This window comes from Mustela nivalis, assembly GCF_964662115.1.
Source record: "Mustela nivalis genome assembly, chromosome: X".
NCBI lineage: Eukaryota > Metazoa > Chordata > Mammalia > Carnivora > Mustelidae > Mustela > Mustela nivalis.
The window spans coordinates 94,604,409-94,627,415 of NC_139040.1; the positions used below are offsets into that span (position 1 = coordinate 94,604,409).

Here is a 23,007-nt window from a genome sequence, read left to right on the forward strand (position 1 = left end):
GTGTGTGTGTGTGTGTGTGTGTGTGTGTGTGTGTGTGTGAGAGAGAGAGAGAGAGAGAGATCTATAGGGAGAGATGTAATTGGTGTGTGTGTGTGTGTGTGTGCGCACGCCTGTGTGTATGCATGTGATCCATCGGAACAGTTGTGATTGGGGTGTGTGTGTGTGTGTGTGAGAGAGAGAGAGAGATCTATAGGGAGAGATGTAATTGGTGTGTGTGTGTGTGCGCGCACGCCTGTGTGTATGCATGTGATCCATCGGGACAGTTGTGATTGGGGGGGGTGTGTGTGTGTGAGAGAGAGAGAGAGAGATCTATAGGGAGAGATGTAATTGGTGTGTGTGTGTGTGTGTGTGTGTATGCATGTGATCCATCGGGACACTTGTGATTGGGTGTGTGTGTGTGTGTGTGTGTGTGTGTGAGAGAGAGAGAGAGAGAGATCTATAGGGAGAGATGTAATTGGTGTGTGTGTGTGTGTGTGTGTGTGTGTATGCATGTGATCCATCGGGACACTTGTGATTGGGTGTGTGTGTGTGTGTGTGTGTGTGAGAGAGAGAGAGAGAGAGATCCACAGGGAGAAATTTAATGTGTGTGTGTGTGTGTGTGTGTGTGTGTGTAGGAGAGAGAGAGAGATTCACAGGGAGAGATGTAATTGGGGGGTGGGGGCACGTGCAAGAATAGGGACAGATGTGCCCAGAACTTTAACAGTGGAGGGTGGAGACCTTCAGGATCCTTTGAAACTCCCAGGTGGAATCCAGGTCGGACACACATCCTGAATGGACCTTTCCTGCCCAGCCAGGATATCCTGTGTTTGTCAAAAGGACCGCACAGGGAAGCCCTGACCATTGTCCTTCCCTAAATCTGCCAGTCAGCCCTTCCCCAGCCTGAGGCAGCCGCCCCAGACAGAGGAAGAGTAACTCTGGAAACGGTGTTATCAGCATCCTCCGTGGACTTCCTCACCTCCTCTCCAGCCCCATTAGCCCCAAGCTCCTAGCATCCTCAAACAGAAATTGGGGAAGCTGAGATGGGGTCATCGCCCCAGACCCAGCCCCCTCTCTTTTGCCAAGCCCTAGCCCTGCGCAGCTCTGAGTGAGCAGCTGAAGGCTGCGGGCGGGAATCTGGAGCAAGAGATGGAGCCCCAGCTGGGGCCCAAGGCTGTCGGCCTCTGCCCAGGCCGCCTAGTGCTGCTGCTGTGGGTCTCAGCCCTGAGCTGTTCTCTTTCCTCGCTGGCTTCTCCCTCTCCTTCTCTGGTGCCCCGAAGCAGAACCAGCTACAGTTTGGGAAGGACTTTCCTCGGTCTTGATAAATGCAATGCCTGCATCGGGACATCAATTTGCAAGAAGTTCTTTAAAGAAGAAATAAGGTCAGAATCTCCGTTCGATAATTCGGAGGGGCAAACTCCTGTTCTCTTCACTTGATGATGGCCAGGAGGCAATTTCAGTGGGGGGAGCTGAAGCAAAGTCATGTAATCAGAGCAGTGATGGGTTGAAGTTGGGGTGAGAAGGGGGAAAAGGAATGAAGTTAAGTGCTAGCCCTAAATGCTAAATCCAAAGTTTTCTTTTGAAGTGGGAGCTTAAAGTGTCCTTTTCTATGAATGGAGTAGCCCGGGATCATTGATTTACCAAGTTCATTTCTCATAAAAAGAGGGAAATAGAATTAATAGAAGGCCTACTATGTGATGGACATTTTAAAGCTTATTTTTTATTCTTTCCACATCACTATCCTAGAACGTTAATGTTTAGCACTCATTACTTAAAGAGTGACCAGAGCAAGATTAAGTGACTTGCCCAAGGTCACCACCTAGTAAGGGGCAGATCTGGGATTCAAACCAGGGCAGTTTACTTCAAAGTTTTGAAACCAATTTTCTTATCCAGAGGACAACCCAAGTTTAGTGAATGGTGATGCATTTGGAGCTCACCAAAGGATGGTATCACACTCTGGAGTTCAAGCCTGTCAGTACAGAGTCAATGAGTCTTGACGACAGTCAAGACCCAGTAGGTGCTCCAATGGCATTGCTGTAACTCTTGGTCATTGCCCTCAAGGGGCTCAGGAGGAGAGAGCCATGTTACAAATAACAATAATAAGATGTGGCCTGAAATATACAGGATCTCTGGGAGTTCTAAGGAAGGGGGATATTAATTCTAAATGGGGGCTGGGGAAAGCATTCAGAGCAAGGCCTTTAAAGGGTGAGCCAAAATTTAGGAAATAAGCTTAAGGTAGAAGGACCAGCTAAAGCAATGGCCCAGGGTGTGGGGAGAGGAGAGAAGCACTTAGTGGTTGGAGCACGGGACCAATGTGGAGAAGTGGTCAAGGAAGCTATTGGAAGAGGCAGATGGGGAAGGGGCCTCGAATGCCATGCCAAGGAATTGGGACCTTCACCCGTGGGCCAGCAGTTCCCCGCCTCTTCGAGACCTTTTGTAATAGGCCTTTTCTCCTCAGCCCTCCTCCAGGAACCTATCTGAGGCATGTAAGATTTGGTGACCAAACAAACAGCATTAATTTACAATAATTTGATTTTCAGTCTGTACTAACCGAAGACATATTTGATTATTCAACTAAATTACTAAACAGATAAAATGAATGGAAAATATCAATAAAAAATGTGGAGCTTTTGCGAGATGATAGATATTGTATTGATGTGGACTTTCACCATTAGGTCTTATTTTTTTTAAAGATTTTATTTATTTGCCAGAGAGAGAGAAAGAGAAGGAGAGAGAGAAAGCGAGTACACACAAGTAGGCAGAGAGGCAGGCAGAGGCAGCGAGAGAAGCAGGTTCCCTGTCGAGCAAGGAGCCAGATGCGGGACTCGATCCCATGACCCCGGGGATCATGATCTGAGCCGAAGGCAGTGGCTTAACCCACTGAGCCACCCAGGTGTCCCCCCATTAGGTCTTTTTTTAAGGCATCTCTAATGGTGAAGAGTTGAAAGACTTTCCAACTGGCGAAACTCTATTGCAGGCAATGGCAAAGGAGTTTAGTGGGGTAGAGATAAGATGAGACTTGTGTTTTGGAAGAATCTTCTGGAAGGCAATGTGAGTCCGCCTTTGATTCATGTTATGATCTCAAGGTCCCAGATTGGAGCACCACCGTAGGCTTCCTGCTCAGTGGGGAGTCTGCTCCTTCTCCCTCTGCTCCTCCCCTGCCACCCTGCTCATGCACTCTCTCTCACTCTCAAATAAATAATTTTTTAAAAAAATAAAAAATAATAATAATTTTAAAAAGGAAAGCAGCGTGCAGGATGGATTGGTTGACATTGGCAGGGGCAGCCGGGTCAGTTCTCCTAGCCCAGGAGAAAGGTCAGTGGGAACAACGCAGGGCAAGAAGGATGCCAGTGGGTTCAGCTAGAGAAGTCATTTTGTTGACCAACTCAGTGTGACAGAAAGATGGGAATGTTGAAAGTGAACACAAGATTGCCATCCCGCCTAAGAAACGGGATGGGAAGGAACAAGAACATGGATGAAGTGGGGCTGATTTCTCAAAGAAAGGAAGTGGGGAGAACATGGACAGATTTTTCTGACAGGAGGGAGGGACATTATGGGAGTCAACAGGAGAGTCCGAGGGTCACATCCTCCCCAAGGTAACTAAATAAGAGTATATGAATCGTATAGTTGACTCTTCACCAAGTGGCAATAAATGAAATTTTTCTCACCAGGCAGGTATTGGCTGAATTTTCCCTGAATTCCCATTTCCCCACATGGGTTTGTGTTCCATTCAAGTTCAGGATATTACCTCAGCTCCCTCAGAATTTATGTTCCATGTGCGTCCGAAAGGGATGTGTCCAGAGACAGGCAGGAAAGCACTGGGTGGGGCAGGTTGCGGTTTAGGGTTCTCCACGTTGAGAACGTCCATTCCTCAAGTTCAGCTGCAGAGAGAGACAGTGAGTGGTTGTGAGGACGTGGACTTGTTTATAATTCTTTACAGCAGAAGCAACTGTTTCTTTATTTTAAAAGTAATAGCTATTTATTTTAGAATTTTCAAGAAATATCAAAGAAAGCACAAAATGAAAATCATGTATAATTCCTCCTTCATTATATATCCTTGCCCCTTTTTTCTAAGTATGGATTTAAATTTTTTTTTCAGCAAAAATGTGATCATCCTATGTACACTTTTCTATAAACTTTAACTTAACAGTATATCAGGAACATGTTTCCACATTACTAACTGTTCTTCAACGTCAGCCATAGAGGCATTTTTCTAGATTATCTCCTTTGGCAAGGAAAACAAAAGTAAAATTAAACTCTTGGGACTGCACCAAAACAAAAAACCTTTGCACAGCAAAGGAAACCAGCAATAAGACAAAACAAAAAAAAACAACCCACCAAATGGGAGAAGATAGTTGCAAATGATACAACCACAATATGATTTTCAATGGCTTTGCGGTATTCAATCACATCAGTCAACCATAATTTAACTAATCCACTGCTGTGAGACAGCTAGGTATTTTTTTTTCTTTTCAGTATTATAAACAGTGTTATGCAGAACATCCTTATTGCTAAATTTTTGTGCACATCAATCATAAATTCCTATGACAGATTCTCAAAAGTGGAAAATTCTGGGTCACCAAAAAAAGTGCATTTTTAGGAGACTTTATATATGTATATATCTCCAAATGGAGACTTCTACCTATAGAGCTCACTTCTTGCATGCTCACAAATATTTAATATTACTGCTATTCTTAGTTTGTATGTCTTCTGAGTTCAGCCTTTTTCTTCAGGCTTACTGGTCATTTCTTTTAAGGGGTGGGCTTGTAGAATTCATTTCTTTAAATTAATTAATTTTTTATTTAAATTCAATTAGCCAACATATAGTATGGGCCATTTCTATTTCTTGTTTGCTAAATTGTCTGTAAGTTCATATCTTTACCTCTCTTTCTAAGAGTGTTCCCTTGTTCATCTCCAAATATTTTCCCACTTTAACAAATGACTATGATGATAACATTAGGAAAAGGCCCAACCAAACTCTCAGATGAACACATCTTTCCTTCTAACCCTTATCTTCTCTTTGGCAAAAATGCTAATGATAAATTTGTTGCTTCTCATACCCAACCGTTGACCTTTGAACATTTCCATGTTTTGGGTACCAGTTTCCCCATGCGTTCCTTGTCGACTTTCAAGTCCTGAATGAAAAAAAGTTAAGGAAAGCCAGAAAAAAAGAGTAAACCTGATTGACATAGTCTTCCTGCTGAAAACATACCTATCTGTGAATTCCTAATCAATCGTGCCAGCTGGCGAGATCAACCAGGAAACTGATGGATCAGAATTCATCTATGTGCAGGTCATAGGTTGGGGAGAAAGGTGGAGGCGGGGGACTTAACAGCAGTATTTCTGATCAAATTACTCCTAGGGATTCCTGGCCTCTCACCAAGACAGGTGCTTTTCCTGCCCTTCCTGAACTCACTTGGACTTGCATCCCCACCCCCCAACTCCCAAAGTCTAAAAAGAAGTTTAAATGCTTCTGAGTAGTGGAGGGGTTGCAGTAAAGTAAGTTAATCATTAGGCTCGTTTTTGCCTTCTCTTCTCCATTGCCCTCATCTGTCTCTTTTATCTCAGAAGATCATAGTAATGATTGCTTTAACTCACTTTCTGGAATTAATTCGGGGTCTCAGGAGCTGCAGGGCCCCAGAGCTTATGGCAAAAACATCCATGTACACATTCCGTCATCCACGCATGCGCCCATCCACTCATTAACCCATTCATTCAAGCATCCGTTCATGCATCCTTCCACCCAACCATCCCTCTGCAGCCAGCCACCCAGCTAGTCCTCCTCATTTCCCTCCATTCACTAATCATCCCTCTATACATCCAAATACACATCCATCCATCCATCCATCCATCCATCCTCCTAAAATACACTGGGCACAAACTTCACACCCAGCCCTCTGCTAGGCACTGAGTGACCAAGTTGAAGGAAGCCCAGTTGTAGCCTTGTAGCAGGAGTTTAGTTTCCACTGGGAAAACAGTGATGACACTGGGAAAATGGAAGAAAGTATCTCAGACAAAGGGATGGGCACATGCCCAGATGAGTCGAAGCTCTGAAGTACAAAATGACATGGCTTAGCCAAGGATGATCACTGATTCGGTGAGAAAAAACAAGGTTGGAAAGGGGAGCAGCAGGAGATGGGCCCAGAAAGAACGCTGTGAATTGCTCTAAGTAGTGTGACAGGTGTCCTGAGAGCTTTTGGGAAGACGCTGGATGCTTTAAGAGTTCTAGGCATACCTGAGGGATGGAGAAGAAGAAAGGGAGGCAAGAAATATTTAAGAAGGCATGTCTCCAAACTTAGTGTTTGACAGAATACAAGCATGAGGAACATGCTAGAGAAAAGAGTGTTTTATTCTCATTGCAGCGCTGTCGCTCTGCCCCACGCCTCCACCCTGTCCTCCATGTTGAGGGGTTTGGGTAGATTGGACCACATGAGATTTTTGCTTTCTTCCAGCTCTGGAAACTATGATACTCCTAGGTACGACCCCTAATAATGTTACCTACCAATCTGTTCCCACAAACGAAGTCATAGAAAGGACGACAGGGGACTAGGCCATGGCAAAGCACTTGAGATTGTGAGTTCTGGAGTCTTGAATGCCGCTTCCTCCAATTTCTGGTTGTATGACTTTGGACAAATCACTTCTCTGTGCCTCAGTTTCCTCATCTGTATGATTAAGAATACTACTGACTTCACAGGTTCACTGCCAGGTTTAACTGAATAATTACACATGAAGCATTTAGCACAGTGACTGGCATGCCTAAGTGTTTCATACATGCGTGTTGTGACAATCGATGTCTAAGAGAGCTACCTATCATAAATCCTCGGTCACAAGCCTTTCAAGGGGTTAAACCCCCAGGAACAAGAGCAGCTATAGGAAACAAGCAGATAGGCCTGCCTCGGGACCCTCTGCCCTTCTTTATCCTCTTAGAGGGGAGGATCATTCCCAATGGTTGTCCTAAGAAAGCCGGTAAAATTGATTCACTGCTGATTTATAATGTTTCATCTTTTTTTATTTTTTATTTTTATTTATTTTTTTTAAGATTTTATGTATTTATTTGAGGGAGAGAGCATGAGCTGGGGAGAGGTAGAAGGAGAGGGAGAAGCGGGATCCCCGCTGAGCAGGGAACCCAATGCAGGGCTCGTCATATGGTTCCAAGACCCAGCCATTAGTCAGAAGTTGGGCTGTTTCTAGAACCAATGTTGAGGAAGGGGAAAGATCATGGGCTCTACTGACTGATGGCCCTGGATCTGCACCTCTGCTCGGCAATGTATTGTCTGAACTTGAGCGAGGTCCTTAAGCTCTGTAAGCCACTGTAAGCTCCCCCTGCTTGTGTGCATGCTCTCTCTTTCTGTCAAATAAATACATTTTTTACATCTTTAAAAATATATATATATTAAAAGAAAAAATAAATAAATAAAAGGGCCCTTCTTCCAGGTTTGACAGCTGGCTGGCCTCCCCCCTTGGACTGCCTCCTGACTACCTGCCTTCTTACCCTGCAAATTACTCGGATGATTCCAAAACCTGGCGCCCCGTGGAGGTCTCCAGGCTGGCCAGCAAACAGCAGAGTGACATCTCGGACAGGAGAATCTGTGCCTCTGCGGCAGCCCCAGAAACCTGCAGCATCGAGCGCATCCTGCGGAAAACCAGGAGGTTCCAGAAATGGCTGCAGGCCAAGCGTCTCACACCGGAACTGGTGCAGGTGAGTGTGCTGGTAGTGGGGTGGAAGACAAAGGGGCAAGGCAGAGGGAGACATCTATTCTCAGTTCTGTGTGGGGAATAGGAGTCACGGCCCGTCTGAAGTGGGACCAAACCATGTCAAAAAGCAGAGTGGCTTGTGACAAGACGGTAACTAGGTAGCTTTTTTTTTTTTTTAAGATTTTATTTATTTATTTGACAGAGAACACAAGTGGGCAGAGAGGCAGGCAGAGAGAGAGAGAGAGAGAGAGAGAGAGAAGCAGACTCTGCACTGAGCAGAGAGCCCGATGCGGGGCTCGATCCCAGGACCCTGGGATCATGACCTGGGCTGAAGGCAGAGGCTTTAACCCGCTGAGCCACCCAGGTGCCCCTATACAGCTTTATTTACAGGGATCTTTCCCCTTGTCATCCTCCACTCTCGCTGACATGACACACACCACCCCCCACCGTTGCAACTATTTGGGAAACAATTTCTGGCTGCTCTCTCTGGTCTGAAGAACCCACAGGCTGACCCTCACCAACCTTCCTCCTCCCCCCCACCCAGGGTTTCGCTCACCCTGCAACCTTCTTGGGGAACCTTTGCCAACCTCCAGACCATGTCCTCTCTTTTTTTTTTTAAAGATTTTATTTATTTATTTGACAGACAGAGATCACAAGTAGGCAGAGAGGCAGGCAGAGAGAGGGGGAAGCAGGCTCACTGCTGAGCAGAGAGCCAGATGTGGGGCTCGATACCAGGACCCTGAGATCATGACCTGAGGCAAAGGCAGAGGCTTAACCCACTGAGCCACCCAGGCGCCCCAGACCATGCCCTCTCTTGGAAGCTCTTCTAGATACCCTGTTTCACCATCCAGAAAGCCCATTTTAAACATCAGCTTCCTCGCCCAATGCCCACCAGAAAGAAGAACCAAACCTGAGTCATGGCATAAACAGGCTCTGCTAATACAGCTCCCTCTTCCCATCTGAGAGCTCCCACTAGCTCCCCGCTGTAGGCTGCCTCCAGGACTTGAGCACATCGCTGATGCCCTCATACCTTGCTTTGGTTCCCAACCCCTGTGCTCTGGTCCCCGGGATCCTGATTCCTCGGCCAAACCAACACAACCATGTTCCTCCCCACACACCCCACTGGGCCACTGATGGCAGAAGGCGCCCCCTCAGAGGACTGAGGGGTGTCTCTCCTTCAGCCAAGATGGGAAAGAAGAGTTTCACCCCAACCTGAGGCTGCCTGAGGGACTTCTGAGCACTCAGACCTTCCCTTGGCCTCATCAAGATGAGGGACACCAGCAAAGAACCAGTCCCTGGATGTGTCATACATGACATAAGACCACCTGGCTTTGTTCTTGGGTTGTGTGAGCACTGCTTTGCAATCAGGAGTAATCAAGCTGTGAAAACATGGCTGCCATCTGACATCGAGCTTTCCAGTGGGAGCATTTTGCACCCTGCACTCTATGAATCTCACTGCTCTGGGGTGGGGCGAGAAGGAGCCCAAGAAGTCAAGCCCTTCCCAGGCCAAGGAGGTGGTGGTGGGATCCAACATTCATGTCTTGGAGTTTGCACAGGAGACAGGAAGTGGAGGAGGCTCAGGTGAGAAGAACCTGCCCACCCCTTTCTGGGGCTGCTCAACACTGAGCAGAACACGTTAACAGAAGACAGATAACAAAGCCCCCACCATGGTCCACACCATACATAAAATCTCCCTGTGCCTCTCTTCCTGCACCAGTAGACAGACCCTCCACGCACTGGCCTGGGTACCTGTCATCTGCCATTTGTTGGCCACAGCAAGTACCAAGCCACAGGAAGGACCAATGTGAGACCTTTTCCACTTTGCCTCAACTATACGCTCAGGAACGAGTGAAAGTCCCCAGGAAAATCTAAACAAGATACACATGGAATTGTTTGAGGACCCCCTCGAAAATCCCATCACCTCTTTTTGTCCCCATCATGGACAGGTCCCACGCTAAAGGACACAAATCCCCTAAGGTACTGGTTCCAGACTTACCTCCACTCAGGACCCTGGACAACACACCAAAGGACATCTGGGGGGCTCAGGATACACTTGAGATCCCATAGAACGTGGCCAGACTGACTTTGAACTAAGGAAAGCTCCCTCTTTCCTTCAGCTTCTAGAGATTTCCATAATAACAACCCCCCAGGGATTACCCCAGCCCCCCACCCCAGCAAGTCCAAAGCAACCTGCCCAGCACATCTAGCATCACCCACCATGATGAGTGTAGACACTGGGTTTAGATAAAAGATCTCTAGGGTCCAGAAACTCTTCCTGGGCTCTGCCACTCGAAGCTGGGGTGAAACAGGAAGAAGCAGAGACCCAGGAAGAACAAAGAGCTGCCACTTCCCGTGCTCCTGGTCAACAAGCTTCAACAAGCTTCAACACTGTGCTTTATCTTGGGGACACAAAATGAATCTTGCACAAGCTCCACCTCCAGGAGCAGGTGGCCCAACAGTGAGTACAGGTAAGAACACAAACCACCACAAAGCAATGTGGTAGATGTTACGGTGATTCTCAGTAAGGAAACAGAGGAGAAACCATTGACTTGGGTCCTTCACTCTTCAACCAGGTGACCTGGCCTTTAAGCGCAGGACTTCTCTGCTTTGCCCCAACATCCTTCCTCCCAAAGTGGGTTGGGGAGGGAGGCCTGATGGATGATCTCCAAGAACATCCCAGCTCTGACATTCTCCGACTTGAGCTGACTCTGCTTCACTTATTTTTTAACAAATCCTGATGAACGACTGCCGTCAGCAGGTGCTCTGATGGGTTCCTTGATTTCCTACTTCTTTTTTTTTTATTTTATTTATTCATTTGAGAGAGAAAGAGAGAGAGAGAGAGAACATGAGCAGAGGAGAGAGGCAGGGGCAGACTCCCCGCTGAGCAGGGAGTCCAACAGGGGGCTCAATCCCAGGACCCGGAGATCACAACCTGAACCAAAGGCAGACGCTTAACCCACTGAGCCACCCAGGAGCCCCTTGGTTTCCTACTTCTCAAAGGGCAGCAAATAGTGTCTCTCCTACCCAATTCATTCATCCTAATGAGCTAATAAGTACAAAGATGTTTTAGAAAAAGTCCATCGCCATCGAAATACACGGCAATGTTATTATACTGAGAGATCTCTTTCTTCAGTGTGTTGTGCTAAAATCTGCTTGACCAAATTCATCCTCTCGCTCTAACATGCAGCCAAACCAGGTTTCCTTCTTTTTGCCAAAAGCACCTCCATTAACAACACCCCATTAAGACACATCCAAAGTCACAACCATTTAAACTTTTTAGCTAACTCATCTTTTCATCCCCACCGGAGATTTTTTCTTTCTTTTTTTTTCTAAATTTAAATTCAATTAGCCAATGTAAAATACATCATTCTTTTCCTTTTCTTATTAAAAAAAATGAAAAATATCAGCAGCCATCTTTTTTTTTAAAGATTTTATTTATTTATTTATTTGACAGAGAGAGAGATCACAAATAGGCAGAGAGATAGACAGAGAGAGAGATGAGGAGAAGCAGGCTCCCTGCTGAGCAGAGAGCCCTATGCGGGACTCGATCCCAGGCCCCTGGGATCACGATCCGAGCCGAAGGTAGAGGCTTAACCCACTGAGCCACCCAGGTGCCCCTATCAGCAGCCATCTTATAAATGCTGAACAAAGTCCGTTTTTCCTCCATCTACCAAAGATCAAGGTTATGGGCACCCCGTTTGGAAACACTTCCTCCCTCTCCTGTCCTCCTTTCCAGAGACACTTCCACCTTAGGATTCCGCAGAATGGCCTAAAGTGTTCTGCCCCTTTTCCCTCCCGGGCCTTATTCCAGGCAGCACCCAAGCTCCACACTTTCCTTCTTAGCAAAACTCACCTCCCAGACAGTTTGAAATGGATCCGTCATTGCCAAAGGTGGGTGTGGGGGGAACTCACCTATCTGCCCCAGACAGTTGAAAATGAGTGTTCACACAAAAACTCACACGTTGAATGTTCACGGCAGCCCTGGTCACAAGAGCCAAAAGGCGGGAACAACCCACACATCCATCAACTGATGGATGAATAAATAAAACATGTTATTGCCACACAATGGTCCTGATACCCGCTATCAGGGTAGCTTCAAAACATGAAGCTTCAAAACATTACGCTAAGTTAAGGAGGCCAATGCAAAAGGACAAATACTGGAGGATTCCCTGTAGAGGAGATGTCTAGAATGGGCAGACCCATAGAGACAGAAAGCAGATTAACTGAGAGGGAGAATTAGGAATGAATGCTTCATGGGCACAGGGTGTCTGTTGAGGGTGATGGAAAAATCCTGGACTTAGAGAGTGGTGACAATTGTACAACCTTATGATTATACTAAAAGCCATTGAATTATACACCTTAAAATGGCTAGAGTGGTACATTTTAAGCTATGTGAATTTCACCTCAGCTTAAAAAAAAAAAAAAAAAGGAAGGATAAATACCATAGAAACGTCACCAATCCTGTGACTTTATTCCCATGGAGCCCCAAGAGGTGATGGGCAGCGAATCCAATAATTTAATTCATGCTAGGATGTTAACAGCTAATAACATTTCACTGTGAGCTCTCCAAGAAAACCAATATGGTAATACTTGTCCATCCCATAACTATCTCACACCTTCCTAATACATCCTTGCATCCTCCCCCCCACACACACACAAAATCCAGATGTGCCCCCAGAATCCTTCTCAGTGATGCTCCAGGCAAGTAGCCTATTTCAGGGGGACTGTTCATCCCAGATTTGGCCGAACAGCTCGGCTGGCCCCAGGAATTCTCTCAACCATGACTTGAGTGGGTGTTCCCTGATTTTCTCAAAAGCCACTTTCCAACCAGGATCTAGGCCAGGGCCCTCCAGTGTGTGTGTGTGTGTGTGTGTGTGTGTGCGCGCGCGCGCGCGCGCGCGCACGTTTGGAGAAAGAAGAAGGGGCCGCAGGGAACCCATAGGTTTGCTCAGAGAACTAACAAGGGAGAGAAGAGAAACAGTCAAAGAAATAAAAGAGAATTTAAAGGGTTGGGGGTGGGGTTGTGACCGGTGCGGGGCCTTCTGAACTTTGATGGTGAGCTCTGCTTATAAATAAATAAAGCCGGCTTGGATGAAAAGCCCCAATAGTCAACAGCCAGGGAGTCCAGGGAGTCCGTGGCTCCCCCGCTCCTGCAGGGCCAAGAGCTGCTTTGTATTAAGGACACTTCCTCGAGTCACGAAAAATCAGGGACCAGAAAAATCAGCCAGAGGGTGAAACAGTGCAGTGTGTGTGTGTGTGTGTGTGTGTGTGTGTGTGTGTGTGTTTGACTTACGCTAATAAAACTGTGACTTTTCTGCTTGGAAAAACTGCATTGTTCTGTGGGAATATCCCACAGCCTAAATTACTAGCCCACAGACAGAACCACAGCCAAGAACACCACCCTGTTTATCATGATCTGCCTGTTCGAAAAACCACAAAGAAGGCTTCCTCTGCTGTTATGCCAAGTGCAAAGAGGCAACCACCCCAGCAGTGCGTGGCTAATCGGAGGAAAACACATATCCCCCATTGGGTCCGCCTCCCATGCCCTCAACTACTGGCTGCTTCTGACATTGTTCTCAACACAGACCCTGTTTTTCCCTCCAGTGGGAACAGAATCCGTGGCCACGCAGCCTGTTCTCCCACTAGGTGGCAGTATAGAGTCTTCAGGCCGCTACCTTCAAACAAGGATGGCTGGCAATTTTACTCCGCCCGTCTTGGTAATTTTTAAAAAAAGAGATAAGAGCAAATTTAGCAAAACACATGTTAACCATTTAATCGGAGTATGGTTTTAGAGGTAAATACTAAAATAAAACTCATTTGTACTTGTAGTTATTGTACCTGTACTTGAAGTTAATACTTACACTTGAAGTTAATTCAAAAATACTTAAGGAGGGTTTGCAGGACCTATGTGAGGCCCTAGGAGGGTATTAGGGTGTGGAGACAAGGTCCCGGCACTCTGGGAGACGACACCCCGCTGGGGCGGGGAGCCCATTGTGATAGGAGACGGGTTATGATAACGTCTTTGAACGAAGATGAAAATCTTAAGTTAGAGTCACAGCTAGTTTTCAGACCATAAGGATTTTAATCTCTCACAGGCTACCAGGTCAAGGACCCTTCCAAAAAGTTACATTTAAAAAAAAATAATAACATGGCCACATTGATGCTAGAAAAAGAAAAATAGCTGATCCATGGCCATACCATTTTCATACTGATCTAATAACAGAGTCAAAGATGAAATGAGTATCAATGAAAAAAGAAATATCAGCTAGCGACTAAAAGTGCCTGGCCAGTCCCACATAGGTCTATTCCCGGAACATCAGCACATACCCTCTGGCTGACCCATGTTTGGAGAGCAGAGGCCCTTCCGAGGTCCACTGTGGTCATGAGACTCTGCTTCCCATGACACTTGGGTGGTACTCATGGTCCTTTGTTTGTGGCCCAGGGGAGTATCAGGAGCCAATTGGAGAGAGATTACAGGTCTTGGATCTGAGCTCCGCCCAGCCCATTTTTCTCCCTTCAGTCACAGCACCGATGACAGTTGAAACAACGAAGGCTTTGGATCATGGGTTTCGTAGAGGATTGCAGGCACAGAGAGACTTCACTACCTCAGCATGTGTGACAACAACGTTATCTGGAATGGGATGGAGACTATTTCCAGCCTCCATTTTATCATAGGCTCGTGGAAAAGGGACTAACAGATCACTCAGCCTGTCTGCTCAAATGAGCCCCAAATTACTCCTGAGGGACCTTGCAAGTGAAAAGAAGACAGTGAAAGGTGTTCCCCACCTTGACGAAAACAAGTTGGGAAATTGAAGAGAGGCAAGAGAAGACTCAGGGAAGGTAGATGTGAGATGAGTCACCAGGGGTTCCTTCCCAGTGAGTTCCAATGGAGAATAGAGGCAGCCCAGTGAGTTCCAATGGAGAATAGAGGCAGCCCAGTGAGTTCCAATGGAGAATAGAGGCAGCCCAGTGAGTTCCAATGGAGAATAGAGGCAGCCCACAGCCACAGCAGAACTAAAGGCTGGACAAACATCAAGATGGACCAGCCAAAGCAGGCTCTGCCTTCACGGGGCTCTCAGCTTTCCCTGGACTTGGCTGTTAGCCAGCCAAACCTGTTCTTCAATAAATCAAGCCATCCTTTGTTCTTGCTATGATTTCTTTCTTTGCTATTTCAATATCCCTATTTTGACATATGCTGGAACAAAAACGTTTGCTTGGCTCAGAGGCCTGAGAATTGGTTGTTTCTCTGAATATGCCTGCATAATACAAAGTAAACAGAGGTTGAATTATATAACTTATGATAGATATCTAGAAAGAAAGATAGACCATCACTTGAAAAAATTAATGATGAAAATAACTAGTAAGTTGATTGGGTTCTAAAAACAGTTTATTAGGCCACAAAACCTCTCAATAAATTTCAAAAAGTAGAAATAACATGGACCACTTTCTCTGATTAAAAGGCAATAGCAGGGAGTGCCTGGGTGGCTCAGATGGTTAATCGTCTGCTTTGGCTCAGGGTATGATCCCTGGGTCCTCAGATCGAGCCCCCACGTTGGGCTCCCAGCTCAGTGGGGTGTCTGCCTCTCCCTCTGTCTTTCCCCCTGCTTGTGCTCTTCTCTGTCTCTGTCTCTCTTTTTTAAAATCTTTAAAAAAGCAAAATAAATAAAAGGCAATAACATCACACATTAACAATAATAAAAAGGGGGAGAAAAAAGAACCCTACCAAATCTGGAATTTTAAAACATTATCTTTGAACCACAAAGCAAATAACTGAAATTATAAATATATCAAGAAAATAACAATGATAAAATCTTTATATAGACCCAATCTATGATTTAACTGTTGCCCCATCACTGCTCAGAGAAGAACTGGACACCAATCCAGTGCTGTGTTAAGCAGCTATCGATACAACTTTGGTCATTAATGCGGAGGAATAATACAAACAGATTTAAAAATGAGGAATTACAGGGATGCCTGGGTGGCTTAGTCAGTTAAACGTCTGCCTTCAGCTCAGGTCATGATCTCCAGGGTCCTGGGATCGAGTCCTGCATCAGTCTCTCTGCTCAGCACAGAGCCTTCTTCTCCCTCTGCCTCTCCCCCTACTTGTGCTCGCTCTCTCTCTCTCTCTCTCTCTCTCTGTGAAATAAATAAATAAGACTCTTTTTAAAAAATGAGGAATTACATGTCAACTTGGTCCTGACTCAGGGCCACTTACAACATTAAAAACTTTTCCAGTTTTGCCAGCCCTTCTCCTCAAGGATTACCAAGAATTCTATGGAAGACTTGATTTGTAAACCTTTTCGATGGATTAAATACAAAGCAAGTGTATTTATCCCTGGTTTATGTATATAAAAGCACGAACCACAGAGCAATGAATGTATCAACCTGTTAAAGGTCAAGATAGATTTCTACCCACTGAACCATACATGTGTCCTAGACTCTTGGGTTGAAAGAAACTTGAAAGCTTACTAATTGAAACTCTCGAAATATTTGCATCCTTTATCTTACCGTACAAAACAGAAAACTCACTACTTTAAGAAATAGCCTATTCCTTCTTTTGAACAGAACAAATCGTTAGACAGTTTATCCCAAATCTGTCTTCTGTTGGCTTTCGCTCATTTAAGTTATTAAATTATTTTCACTCCTTGGAGTTATATGTGACATTCCTCCCTTCCATATGTTTGCCCCCTCGATCCTGGCTTCCCGGTCCAGATAATCCCCAATTCCCTTTCCCATCTAGGTCATTCCCTTCAAACTGATGCACATTAAACGTTGTGTCAGCTAAAACCCCTGCTACAGCTAGACCTTCGTTTTCATTAAATACGATCTTCTTAGATTAAATCCATTACTCTAAGAGCCTGTCAACTTGATTCTGTTACTCATCATAGTCACTATCACCCAACTGCATATCACTATCCTGTGTTGATGAACACAGTTTTTATCTAGGTTCTAGTCATAAATAAAAATGTTAAACAGAGCAGGGAAAAAGAGAAAGTCTTCTTTCTCTATGGGGATTAATCCATGAATTCTCCTTACTGTTGAGTGCTTCACTGAAGTCTACATGTTCTAAGTCTATTGCAGGTCTTGGATTAAAAATCAAATAATTGGGTCAGAGAAAAAAAGTGAAGTTAATCTAGAATGATTTTATTAAATGAATCCTATATCATAAAATTTAGGTATTTTCAAAGTTTTTAAATCAAAGGAGAAATTACATATTTAAAGGCAAAAATCTTAAGTGTACAGCTAAAGTTTTGCATGCGTTCCCTCATGTAACCGTGCTGCACGTCAAGACAGTGAACATTTCCAGCCCTTTAGAAGGCTCTTTCATGTCCCTGCCCTACAAAGACAACCCCCCTCAAAGGTAACCAATGGTACTATTTTCTTGAGACTCTCCTGGGTTTAGCTCTAAAAGATCCACATCCTAGGAAACCTTTCAATCCCAAGCAAACTGGAGCCACTGGTCATCCTACCCCCTCCAACGGTAACCACTGTTCTGACCTAAATCACCCTGAATTAGTTTTGCCTGGTTTTGAACTTCATTTTAATGAAATCACACAGTATATACTGAGCGTGGTGCTGTGTGCTATTGTCCATCTTGTTGCATGAATCAGTAGTTTAGTTCTTTTTTCATCACAGTCTAATATCCCACTGTGTGATGATGTCACTATTTATTCATCCCACGGTTGATGAACATTTGGGCTGTATTTAGTTTGGGCAATTGTGAAGTAAAGCTGCTACAAACATTCTTATATATGTCAGTTGGTGGACATGAGTATACTTATGGAAATAAAATCGCCAGATGATGACACATACGTAGGGACTCGTTTAGTGGATCTTATCAGTTTTCCAAACTGATGGTTGTACTGATTTCATCAAGGTTACATATATTCATTATAAAAACGTCTAAAGTATATATATTTTAAAATCCTTAAGGAAGTAGGGGGGAAAAAATCACTTAGAACCCACCCCCCAGAGGCCACCACTGTGAACACATTAAAGGTCTTCCTTCTAGTCTTTTTTCTAGTGTTATTAACTTAATTAAAAAGAAGTTGAGGAATTAGAAGTTGAATAAGTTGAAAAATTATAAGTTGAATAAATACATGGAAAATGCAGTATATGGAATGTTGCACATTCCTCTGTAACTTAATATGGTATCACATGTTCTCCCCATATCACTAATGAGGAGAAAAGTTGTCATGAGACACACAAAGAAAGGCCAAGGTGATAGGGTGGTTTTGTAACATGTCACCTTGGCCTGGCTGAAGTGCATTTCCCAGAATTCCCTTCCCTGTTAGTTTCCATTTCCAGTAGGTTACAGAAAGATTTCATTGGGAGTTTTGGAGGGCAGAAGGGAAACAGTGACCAGTTTTTAGCTCACACACAGTGTCCCCTCTGCTGGCTTCCCTTGTTGGGGTGAGGTCAATTATGTTAGGTCAAATCCCTGTTTTTTAAAAAAGAAGAAAAAACAACCTGGTGTTTCTGCTTCTCTGATTGAACCCTGAGCGACAGGGGTGGTACAACCTCGACAGAGAGGAGCTAGGGAGAAGGAGAATCCTGGCAGCCCTTCCCCCAAGCAAGCACAAAGCTAGTTTGAAGGCTTTTCTGATGATCAGGATTCTATCTGAGCTTTCTGGACCACAGGGCCTTTGCACAGCAGAAGCCACTGAACTACAGAAGTTTCCGCAAGCTTGCATGCGCAAGTGAGTTGTCAGAAGCACTTGGCATCCTGTCTTCTGATTTAAAAAGAAAGGTGGGGGTGGGGAAACCCAGCAGTCCATAAAACGAAATGGCCCAGTGGAGAATTATGACCAGCCTTGGCATACCTGAATCAAAATGACAGACCGTGAAATAATGTGTTTTCGTCTGCATCAGCCGCCCCGTCCATCCCAACTATCGGCTGAATTGCCTGCCACAAAGATTATCTCATCTGCCACAGTGAAAAATCTTTGAGCAGCTCACAAATTCTGCAGTGGCAAAGCCTGGGGCCCCACAGGGGGAGAAGATGGAGGATGAGATGGGAAGAGAGAAAGAGGAGGACGAAACTAGCCACCACTCCTATAGACAGGCTCATCCAAGGTGTTGGCTACCCCATGGAAGAAGGAGCCACAACTGCTACCAAGTGAGCCTCTGGCTGCCAAAGGTTTGACAGCAAGGAGCACAGGGAGGCAAAGGAAGAAGGTGGACTGACCACAGCCTCTGTGCCACAGACACCAGGAGGGACACTGTGGGGAATTCAGCAACAGTGGTCACCTATGGCAGGCACCACAAATGACGCACGTCTTCTAAAAGGAAACAATTGTTTGTAACTTATTCAGGGATCAGAAGTTGCAGGGATCAGAACCTCCTCTGAACAATTTAAAGTATAAAGGGGGTTCGTTGTGCCAGAAGTACATCCACCAGGACCTCATGAAAACTAGGAAGTTCCAAGGCACCAACTCAGCCCATCTCTGCTTCCAGGGCAGCATTGTTTCTCATCTCTGCTTTCTTTTTGATGTCTGCTCCATCACCTTCTCAGCAGACTGGATCTCCCCAGGTGGCCATGCTCCCCGCTCCTCCCCAATGTGACAAGACATTACCGTTCCCAGACTCAGCACCCGCTGCCTGGCTCAGCCTCCCAGGAGTTGGGGGGTTGGAGCAGATGCCCCGAGTAAGTGCACCCTGGCACATCCATCCATCCATGACCAAGGATGTGAGTGTGAAGGACTTCCTGGGTGCCTGCTCCAGACTGGTTGCTGAGGAGATTACAGAAGTGTTGGTATTCAACGTCCCTGTCCACGAGCACCCGAGAGCTGAGGCACAATGGGGCCTGAGGCCCAGACTCCAGGAGAAGGAAGAAAATGAGGGCTTGGCTAGGTCAAAAAAGCTGCTTAGAGGACATTTGATTTGACCTGGGAGGGGAAGGATGGGCTGGGGGAAATGTCCCTGGCAGATCTTCCCAAGAATTAAAGAAATGCATGCCAGGGAAAGATGCAGAAACAAGAATAAGGTGTGAATTTGGCAAGTAGTTAAGTGTCAAGTCCATGATCACGGTGTGAGTCCACAGAAGTAAGTAGTTTTACAACAGCAGGACTGGGAGGCAGGTAGTGTTGATGTTCATTCTACAGGACAGCTGTTCTCAACCTCAAGTCTGCATCAGAATCTTCTGGAGGGCTCGTTAACACAGGCATTGCTGAGCCCCAGCTCCAGAAGTTCTGATGCAGCAGGTCCGGGGCAGGGACTGAGAATTTGCATTTCTAAAAGACAAGTGACTTGAGGACAGGGGACTTTTCCACAAATGGACCTAAGAGTAGTAGGCAGAGTGGTTGGCAAAGGGTCCACAGTGGGACCCATCTGCCATCTGCTACTGGCCAGACAATGCCCAGGGTTCCTGGGGAAGTGAAGACGCCTTGCATCCCGGTCCTGCACTTGAGGCCTGGGGCCACAAGGGAGAGAGAGCAAACAGAAGCCCTGTATGAGGGAAGGAGTTCACCCAGAGTCAGAGGCCCTGTTTTGCATGGAAACGGGAGCTCTGCTAGACCCGGGCCCTCCTGTACCAGGGAAATATTCCGGAGACCGCATCCTGCCCTGCACCACCAAACCTGTTTCATTGTTTTCATTTAATGTGTTCACATCAACACAACCTTCCCAGAGTAATCCACGGGGGGTGGAGGGGAAATCCAAAGCAAACTCCAAATTCTGGACCTGTTCCTGGCTCATTTCTGGTCTCTGCCTCTACTCTTCCAAGCCCTACTCTGTCATCAGTAACTGACGTGTAAGCTACCAGAACTGATGAGCCCAGGCCAACAGTAGCATAGAGAAGCTTCATTATGGGGGAAAGAGCCAATGGTAAATCATGGATGATGAGGGGACCAGCTACTGCACCAAGTTCCCTCCCTTCTCCAGTGCCAGTAACGGGGGCTAAGGATGGGCTGTGCCTGTAAAAGGACATGACTGAGAATGATGAGGACATTTTTAAATGTCGAAACTTTTTATTTTTTATTTATTTATTTTTAAAGTAGGCTCCACACCCAGTGCAGAGCCCAATGCGGAGCTTGAACTCCTGACCCTGACATCAAGACCTGAGCTGAGATCAAGAGTCAGATGCTTAATTGACTTGAGCCACCCAGTCACCCTAGATGTCTGAACTTTTTGAATCATCCAAATGGTTTCTCTCGAATAGTCGCTGGGGCAGTCAGCCCTTGCAGAATGAAAAGTTAACAAACCAAGAACCTTCGTGTAGTATCCGGGTTCCAGATGAGAAAAACAATCAGCAAGCACCTCAGGAAAAGGGGTGGGGAAGGAGGGAATCCATCTCCTGGAGTAGAAAAGGACTGTGAGCTATTTCTCGTAATAACAAACACCAAATGGGTTTTCCTGGTTTTGAATACAATGCATCTTGAGGAAACATTCTGTAACTTTTGGTTTAATTACCCAGAACAATCCATACAGTCAGTGAATCATCATTGTTTTAATTACGACACGCTGATTAACTCTGATATATAATTAACCTAAACCCTGCTTCGAAAGCATATTTAACAACTAAATCATGTAAAATGTGTTCAAGTGTGTAACCCGAAAGTCAACTCAGAGGTTTATTAGCACTTGAATTTTCTCTTTTTCCCCCTGGGTAGTAGGAGAGCTTGATAACAGTAAATTCACTAAGAGTAAAAATTCATTTGTTCAAGATTTCCCTCAGAATCCAAATTGAGCTGGTCAGGGCAGACTCATCACTAGAAAAGCTGACATGTGATCTTTTTTTTTTTCCTGGTATCACTATATGGGTGTATTCATACATCTCAACACACAACGATGATAGCCTCTGGGGGCAATAACAGGAGCTCTTTATTCACTTTCACACTGTACAATTCCATATTGTTTGAATGTCTGACAATGAACGTGCACAGGATGGCCGAGTTTGGAAGCCTCTTTCCTCCCATTTGTTAAAGACGGTGTGGGCACTGTCTGTAGCCTAATCCGTTGTTGGGGAAGATGGTGGTGACCCTGGAAAAGGTTAAAAGGGGAAATAAATGGGGGCACCTAGGTGGCTGAGTCGGTGAAGCATCCGCCTTCAGCTCAGGTCATGATCTAAGAGTCTTGGGACTGAGTCCCCCATCAGGCTCCCTGCTCAGCGGGGAGCCTGCTTCTCTCTCTCCCTTCACCCTTTCCACCTGCTCGTGCTCAATTTCTCTCTCTCTCTCTCTCTCTCTCTCTCCTCTCTCTCTCCCATGAATAAATAAAATCTTTAAAAAAAAGTGTGGGGGGGTGTCTGGGTGGCTCAGTCGTTAAGCATCTGCCTTTGGCTCAGTTCACGATCCCAGAGTCCTGGGATTGAGCCCCGTGTGGGACTCCCTGCTCAGTGGGGAGTCTGCTTCTCTGTCTCCCTCTGCCTGCTATTCTGCCTGCTTGTATGGTCTCTCTCTCTCTCTCTCTCTCCCTCTCAGATGGAGAAATAAATTTTTTCAGTGGAATGAAGAATAAATAAATAAATATAATTAATAGGGAGGTAAAGTAACTTGAGTTAGCACATTTGCTGTCTTTAGCATGTGTCTCATAATTTGTGAACATGAAATAATATCTGTTTGCCTTATTTTTACATTCTATAAAGCCTTAGAAGAACAGATTCTGAGAAGGGAAAACTAAAACCCATTTCAGCATGAACTCTCCATTTGTTAGTTGCCTATGTCCTTGGCAAGAGAGGTCAGAGTCCCGAGTCCAGCTGTGCGCCAGCCATCGTCACGACCTCAGACTGCTGACTTCCAGTCTTTCAAAAGGAAAGCCATTCTTCTTTCCTTAGATTTTCTTCCTGAGAGCAGTTAGTGTTCTTTCTTCTACACTTTTATTTCCATCACAACACGCGTTCAAATTTGTTCAGTCGTGGTAAATCTTGGCTTTCCGTGTAATATTTGCTTTTGGGAAACAGCCTAGAGTCATCCAGACCCAAGTGGTGTGATTAATATGGGAAATGAGTGTGAGGCTAGGATGATTGTAAGGCACGCGCTGTCTTCCGGAGCCCTCTTGCCTTTCCTGTGAGGTAGAAAATGCACCATCGTCTCAGTCGGGCCTGAGTCTCAGTCGGGCCAAGTTTCCAATCCAAACCTGTTGCCCTTCTCCCATGCCCCAGCTAACACACTCTTTGGAAAAGGAGTTTGGGGGTAAGGCCACCCCTGGCCTAAAACTGGGCCTGGAAGCTCCTGGGTGGCCTTACCCCAATCACCCCGGGTCATGGCACCCCTGCTTCTTGCCACAGCTCTGCCTCCATCCCCTCTTTCTCAGATGGATCCCAAATCTAAAGTCCAAAGTAGAAGTCAGGAAAATTGGCTTAGCTCTTCACTGATACCCTATTCCCACCAGGCACTC

General features: G+C 45.6%; 1 protein-coding gene across 2 annotated transcripts in view; it reads left to right on the plus strand.

The window, feature by feature from the left end:
* The first annotated feature begins 858 nt into the window (after positions 1 to 858).
* DIPK2B (divergent protein kinase domain 2B) overlaps positions 859 to 23,007 on the plus strand; it is a 34,670-nt gene continuing 12,521 nt past the window's right edge. For both annotated transcript variants that reach the window (XM_082718205.1, XM_082718206.1), the window contains exons 1-2: positions 859 to 1,358; positions 7,411 to 7,675. In XM_082718205.1, the coding sequence (XP_082574331.1) occupies positions 1,126 to 1,358; positions 7,411 to 7,675 (498 nt within the window). In that variant the 5' untranslated portion in view covers positions 859 to 1,125. The remainder of the gene's footprint in view (positions 1,359 to 7,410; positions 7,676 to 23,007) is intronic.